This window comes from Hyperolius riggenbachi, chromosome 3, assembly GCF_040937935.1.
Source record: "Hyperolius riggenbachi isolate aHypRig1 chromosome 3, aHypRig1.pri, whole genome shotgun sequence".
Taxonomy (NCBI): Eukaryota; Metazoa; Chordata; class Amphibia; order Anura; family Hyperoliidae; genus Hyperolius; species Hyperolius riggenbachi.
This window is the reverse complement of record NC_090648.1, coordinates 55,545,760-55,553,714: the sequence shown is the minus strand read 5'-3', so window position 1 is coordinate 55,553,714 and position 7,955 is coordinate 55,545,760. Positions and strand designations below refer to the sequence as shown.

General features: G+C 43.4%; 1 protein-coding gene across 1 annotated transcript; it reads left to right on the top strand.

Moving 5' to 3' along the window:
• Window positions 1–4,833: 4,833 nt before the first annotated feature.
• LOC137562621 (zinc finger protein 84-like) lies at window positions 4,834–6,915 on the top strand. The gene has a single exon (XM_068274135.1). The coding sequence runs from the start codon at window positions 4,910–4,912 to the stop codon at window positions 6,395–6,397; it is 1,488 nt and encodes a 495-aa protein (XP_068130236.1). The 5' UTR covers window positions 4,834–4,909; the 3' UTR covers window positions 6,398–6,915.
• Window positions 6,916–7,955: the final 1,040 nt, after the last annotated feature.

The following is a 7,955-nucleotide window of genomic DNA, read 5'->3' as shown; positions in this document are numbered from 1 at the left end:
TTCTTTAGTACCTCCACCTCTGCTTGTAGTTTAGATATTTCCGCAACCATAGTGCCCGTTTTTTCCCTTAGGACATTCAGCTCCTCTTTAACTTCTGTTCTCTCCAGCTTCAGCGATGTCACAATCCGTTCTGTCTGGGCCTCCAGGTCCTGCCTGGTTGGAAGGCTTCTTAGGCATTTCCAGATTTCCTCTAGATTACCTCTCTGAGTGACGTTTTCCTCCAACGCTTCCATGCCCGGGGAGCTCGTATTTGAGGCTACCAGGGGGCAGTCCGATAGTCCGGGTTCTTTTATGGGGGTTTTGTTTGTCGTACTGAAAATTCTATTCACTGCATGCTGGCCAGCTCCCTCTTGTTCCTTGGTCAGGTTTTTCCCTTTCTTCTCCTTTTCTTTCTTTCACCATTATGGCTGCTCTTTCTTCCTCCACAGCTATCAAATGTCCCCAAGGCTCTTTCCTCCCGTTCTGAGCTCTCCCCTGGCTCTCCACTCTTGTACTGACCCAGTGCTCTCCTGATTCACGCCCCCACTGCTCCGGGCACTTTCATACAGGTCTTTATGGCTTCACAGCTTCCTTATTGTGGCCCGTGCACCTTATGCTGACAGCTCCACTCTCTCTCCGCCACCAGTCCGTGCTCCTAGCTCCATACGCATGAAAATGTACCAGTGATTCCCCGTGCTGTTCCGGCCTCCGCCTCTTCCTCCTAATTCTCTCTGGTCACGTGGAGCCTCCTGCCTGCCTCCTGGCTCCTTGCCTGTCCTGGCTACACAGCACTGAGACACGCGCCGAGCGTTGCTCTTCCCGAGGAGCCCCTCTGCTGCCGGGACCGGGCTGGATTAGCTGGGTAAGTCTGCTTCCCTCGGTCCTCCACGTGGAGCCACTCTGCCCCGCTCCTGGCCGTTCAGGCATGCCCACTGAGCGTTGCTCTTTCCAGGGAGCCCTTCTACTGCCAGTGCCGGGCCGGGACGGTTTGGCTGGGCAAGGCTATTTCCCCCGTCTGCCTGCCCCGGTCCTCCACTCACGCCGCGCTACACTCGGCAGCCAGATCGGGGAAGGGGATGGTCACGCCCCCCTACTCCGTCATGTCCGCCTCTTCCCCCTTCCCGTATAAAACTTTTCTATTTTACTTAATTCGTAGTCACCAAAGCAAATTTTAACAACATATCAAATTATTTGATTTCATGAGCAAAGAGAGTGCATACATTTGCATAAATCAGCATCAGCGCAGAATTGTTTCCATCTTATTGACCATCTCTATTTGTGACACGGTTACGCATCAGGCTTTATTCTTACAGCATAGATGTTATTTCGTGTATATATAAGAGATTCCTGTGTACACATCATATATACTGTACAGTCACTATCAGATATGTATATCTGACTTTAAAAATACGGGGACTGCTTTATTGGAGCAGCACAAGTAGCTAATTTTGATTGGTTTATTTCATTTGTGTGGACTAAGCACAGCTATTACTGTATGTATAAATTATTTGTGATGACTATTATCTGAGAAATAGAACATTTTATCATATTTTCTATTTTAATTACAGTTTAAATTTATTAGGAGTCAGTCGGTGCATTTTTTTTCCGACTCCAGGCACCCAACAGTGCGCCGACTCCGACTCCACAGCCCTGTACACACCTAACAATTAATGTCACCGTTAGGGATAGGAACCCGATCACCTTGGGCGACATTGCTGGGCTGGCCTTTACAGATGCATGTCAGCTGTGTTTCTGACAACATGTTCTGTTGTTATATGGGGGGGGGGGGGACAACAGAGCAGCATGTGTGTGACATCACGTGGCCATTGGGGAGTGGTGTCTCCAAAGATGGCCAAGTTGATCCACCAGGCAGATTGCTCGCCGATCGTCCGTTGCTGGTTGGGGGGCCTCTGTACACTCGCCTATTGGCTGAGCTGGTCGTTATAGGCTGCCTCGGCCAATGTTAGTTAGGTGTGTGTACGAGGCTTTAGTGTTACCGGCCTGTAACAAGCTGATAACCGTCACTATACGTTACTGTACACAGATTGGTCACAGTAGGGGGTGACTTAGTGTTAACGACTTAGTGTTGGTGCCACATATCCAACATGCATGGGGGTTAAAGTATACCTGAACTCTTTCACTGGACAGAAGGAAAACATCGAGAAATGCACCCTGCATGTATTCAGAGAGTTTAGCCTGTCTAATTCTTTCTCATCTGTGACTAATCACAAGTTGTAATTTGATCCCTCGGCTGGGTCACCTGACTGCCATGGCAGAGAGGCTAATTTGAAAGCACAGGATGTTAACAATACGTCTGCTTCCGTGAAAGCAGGAAGTAGACACACTGCAGATTTATTGCAGGATTTGTATCAGCTGTAACAAAGAAATGTTACAGATGTTAAAGAAAGGTTATTATGCTGTCGTGTATCTTTTAGAGCAGAGAGGAAGTTCTGAGTTCAGGTCTGCTTTAAGCCCCGCTGCCGACGTCAAGGCCAATCTCCTAGAGGGGTTCCTATGCTAACGGTGGATGCATCTGCTGCCTACACCTACTGTACAATGGGGATATCTATGATTGAACACATCTGACATAGGGTAAAAAGCCTAAAAGCAAACTTACCTGATGTCACCACTGTCACAGAGCCCCTAGTGGCCAGACCGCAAATTGCCTTCCAATCGGTTTCAGCACACAGACCATGCAAGCTGTGGTCGCGATCAGTGGGCAGAAACCGACAGAATTTGGGCAGCAGCCTGACCAGAAGGGAGCCTGTGAGGTTCGGTAATTACAACTTACACACTAGTTCAGGGTATAACTGCCACCACTTCTGCTTTCCTGGGCCAGAAGCACCCACTGACTAGCTATTTCTAGACCTGCAAATAAAACGGTTAAACACACTCTATTCTGTCTAGCTAGCAACGAAAGTAGCGTCTCCTCAGAAGTCTGGGTTCAGTTTCTCTGTATAGCTGAATAATAGGGTAGCTGAATAAACAAAGGACGTTTGAACGTCATTTATTAAATATGCAATATGAATAATTAATATATACAGAAAATTATTAAAATCAACAATTATTGAGACATGAGATAACACAGTATGAAAATAAAAGGGAGAAAACACGGATACTTAAAGTTCATAGAGAGATGTCCTTCTGGGAAAATCTGAGCACATGGAAAAGGTGCTTTGTTTCAGTCCAGGAGCAAAGTTCAGACAAGATTGCCGCCACTTGTTCCTCAAAGTGGAAGCAGCTCTCATGAAGGTGGGAAAATGGAGGAATGAGGTCCGCCTGCTGGCCAGGTGCTTTTGATGAAGCTGGCTCGGGGGTGTGGCAATGCCTGCCCCCTCTGAATTACCCACCAATGACAGTTCATTCCCTCTGAGAGATTTTAGGTTTAAACTTATAAAATGCCGTAACTCATAAACAATACATGTCATATTTAGGTGGATAACAGATTCATACTTGTCGGAAAATACAGATTAATATATCAGACGTGACTTGGGTAGCTTCTCAGGTTCCTGAGAAGATTCATACCGCAATAATTGGACGAGATATTGCCATGAATTTTATATCCGCACGTTGGGCAGACTTCAGCGAATAAGACTATATGAATTTCATAGGTGTGCGATATACGGTTTTCGTATACCGACAGGAAATCATACCACACATGCATTCAGATCTGCCCTTCATCGGTGCCATGAAGTCTGTGGGAAAGCAGGTTTTGAATAGGTCTCCTGCTGTGAGGGAAGCCTTTCTCTGAATAGAGTCCCCATCTGGTGACTAGGGACATCTCCCTGAGGTTTTTTAAAGTAAACAAATGCTAATTACAGCTAATTTAAATGTTGTTTGACTGGTCAATGGACTGGATAAAACAATGAACCAGATCAAACGACTGATCAAACGACTTGTTTTTTGAATGTCTATTAGTGTCAAAGTAATAGACTTTCAAACAACAAGTAATTTGTACACAGCTTTGGACCTAACTGTAGTTTGAATGACCATTAGTCCATGGATTTGCCAAGCGGATCAGTCAAAACTGTTGCTATCAGTCTAATGAGCGAACGTAACACGTCCAACGACTGGTTTGAACAACAACTCATTCAGATATATCAGGGGTGTTTATGTACCTTATGTGTTAGTAGTCTGCAATAAGTTGATAAAGGTTGCTGTACATTACTGTACACAGACTGGTCGCAGTAGGGGGTGAGTTATGTATAGGAGTATATACAGTATGTAAGCATTTACATCCAGCTACAGTGTTATGTTATGTATGGCCAATGCTTTAGTTGTAGGGACGGTCAATGAGATGCAAATAACTAAATTGTATACAAATGTCATGTAAATAGTATGCAGGCATAACAGGAAGTGATGTTTCTCTATTTGCAGCACTGAGTCCCGGCATCAGGAACCTTTCAAAGACTCGTCTCTCTGTATCCACAGACTGTACAACGGATGATTATGCCATTGGAGAAGAGTCTTCTGCAGATTATCTGGTTACCCCAAATATTTCCCTAGACTCTCCTCGCCTGTCTAACCCTGAGGGGCCTCACACCCAGCAGGGCTCTGCCACTGGAGGATCTTATTTTTGTTCCACGTGTGGTAAATGTTTTGCATTGAAGTCACAGCTTGTCATACACAAGAGATCACACACTGGAGAGAAGCCCAATTCATGTGCTGAGTGCGGGAAATGTTTTGTATTCAAATCAAAACTTGTCATACATGAGAGAGCGCACACTGGTGAGAAGCCCTATTCATGTACTGAATGCGGAAAATGTTTTGCAGAGAAGTCAAAACTTGTCAGACATGAGAGATCTCACACTGGTGAGAAGCCCAATTCATGTGCTGAGTGTGGAAAATGTTTTATACAGAAATCTCATCTTGTCCTACATGAGAGATCACACACTGGTGAGAAGCCCTATTCATGTGCTGAGTGTGGGAAATGTTTTTATACAAATCTTATCTTGTCATACACAAGAGATCACACACTGGTGAGAAGCCATATTCATGTGCTGAGTGTGGGAAATGTTTTGGGTATAAAGCATACCTTGTCAAACATCAGAGAACTCATGAGAGGGTCCTAGTTACGCCTAATATTCCCCCAGACTCCCCTCACATGTCTAACCCTGAGGGGCCTCATACCCAGTACAGCTCTCGCACTGCTGGACGATCTCATTCCTGTTCCATGTGTGGGAAATGTTTTGTGCTGAAATCAAATCTTGTTATACACGAGAGGTCTCACACTGATGAGAAGCCATATTCATGTGCTAAGTGTGGTACATGTTTTGGACATAAATCACATTTAGTCATACATGAGAGATCTCACACTGGTGAGAATTCCTATTCATGTGCTGAGTGTGGGAAATGTTTTATGTTCAAATCCAAGCTTGTCAGACATGAGAAATCACACACTGGTGAGAAGCCATATTCATGTTCGGAGTGTGGGAAATGTTTTTTATGCAAATCAAAACTTGTCAGACACGAGAGATTGCACACTGGTGAGAAGCCATATTCATGTTCTGAGTGTGGGAAATGTTTTGTATGCAAATCAAAACTTGTCATACATGAGCAATCTCACACTGGAGAAATGCCCTATTCATGTGCCGAGTGTGGGAAAGGTTTTTTATGGAAAACTCTGCTTGTTCTACATGAAAGATCTCACACCGGTGAGAAGCCATATTCATGTGCTGAGTGTGGGAAATGTTATGCACATAAATCACATCTTCTCCATCATAAGAGATCCCACACTGGTGAGAAGCCCCATTTATGTAATGAGTGTGGGAAATGTTTCGCACAGAAATCAAGTCTTCGCCTTCATGAGAGATCCCACACTGGTGAAAAGCCATATTCATGTGCTGAGTGTGGGAAATGTTTTGCAGAGAAATCAAGACTTGTTAGACATGAAAGATCTCACACTGGTGAAAAACCATATTCATGTGCTAAGTGTGGGAAATGTTTTACACAGAAATCAGAACTTGTGATTCATGAGAGATTTCACACTGGTGAGAAGCCATATTCATGCCCTGAGTGTGGGAAATGTTTTGTACAGAAATCAAATCTTGTGAGTCATGAGAGAGCTCACACTGGAGAAAAGCCCTATTCATGTGCTAAGTGTGGGAAATATTTTACACAGAAATCATATCTTGTCATGCATGAGAGATCTCACACTGGTGAGAAGCCATATTCATGCCCTGAGTGTGGGAAATGTTTTGCTCGGAAATCATATCTTGACAGTCATGAGAGATCTCACACTGGTGAGAAGCCATATTCATGTGCTGAGTGTGGGAAATGTTTTGCTCGGAAATCACATCTTGACAGTCATGAGAAATCTCACACTGGTGAGAAGCCATATTCATGTGCTGAGTGTGGGAAATGTTTTGCACATAAATCATATCTTCTTATACATGAGAGATCTCACACAGGTAAGTAAGGGTCAATGAAATGTAGCATTTGTTGGCCACCCGATCCAATTTTTTGTTTATATGTAGTATAACTTTCGGAGTGGACACGAAACAACCTTCATTTTTGGAGGATTTAGCGGCATATTATACAGCAGACGTCATGTGAATAGAACCTGTTCAGGTTTATTTTAGAGATTATCTGTTGCAGGAACTCCAATTTAGGCAGAGGTGACTGTGGTAGCAATCAAGCATGGCATATGTCATTTCCACAGAAATAGAGGATAGAAGTGGGGCATTTCAGGGAGCAGTTAAAGAAACAGGTGTGGTAAAAGATTCAGAAGAGAATATTGATACCTTATTTAGGGAACACAATAAATTGCTATTAACCACTTGAGGACCTAGGGCTTTCTACCCCTTAAGGACCGGCCACTTTTTTTCCATTCAGACCACTGCAGCTTTCACGGTTTATTGCTCGCTCATATAACCTACCACCTAAATGAATTTTGGCTCCTTTTCTTGTCACTAATAAAGCTTTCTTTTGGTGCGATTTGATTGCTCCTGCGATTTTTACTTTTTATTATATTCAGCAAAAAAGACATGAATTTTGGCAAAAAAATGATTTTTTTTAACTTTCTGTGCTGACAGTTTTCAAATAAAGTAAAATTTCTGTATACATGCAGCGCGAAAAATGTGGACAAACATGTTTTTGATTAAAAAAAACCCATTCAGCGTATATTTATTGGTTTGGGTAAAAGTTATAGCGTTTACAAACTATGGTGCCAAAAGTGAATTTTCCCATTTTCAAGCATCTATGACTTTTCTGACCCCCTGTCATGTTTCATGAGGGGCTAGAATTCCAGGATAGTATAAATACCCCCCAAATGACCCCATTTTGGAAAGAAGACATCCCAAAGTATTCACTGAGAGGCATAGTGAGTTCATAGAAGATATTATTTTTTGTCACAAGTAAGCGGAAAATGACACTTTGTGACAAAAAAAAAAAAAAGTTTCCATTTCTTCTAACTTGCGACAAAAAAAAATGAAATCTGCCACGGACTCACCATGCCCCTCTCTGAATACCTTGAAGGGTCTACTTTCCAAAATGGGGTCATTTGTGGGGTGTGTTTACTGTCCTGACATTTTGGGGGGTGCTAAATTGTAAGCACCCCTGTAAAGCCTAAAGGTGCTCATTGGACTTTGGGCCCCTTAGCGCAGTTAGGCTGCAAAAAAGTGCCACACATGTGGTATTGCCGTACTCAGGAGAAGTAGTATAATGTGTTTTGGGGTGTATTTTTACACATACCCATGCTGGGTGGGAGAAATATCTCTGTAAATGACAATGTTTTGATTTTTTTTACACACAATTGTCCATTTACAGAGTTATTTCTCCCACCCAGCATGGGTATGTGTAAAAATACACCCCAAAACACATTATACTACTTCTCCCGAGTACGGCGGTACCACATGTGTGGCACTTTTTTGCACCCCAAGTACGCTAAGGGGCCCAAAGTCCAATGAGTACCTTTAGGATTTCACAGGTCATTTTGCGGAATTTGATTTCCAGACTACTCCTCACGGTTTAGGGCC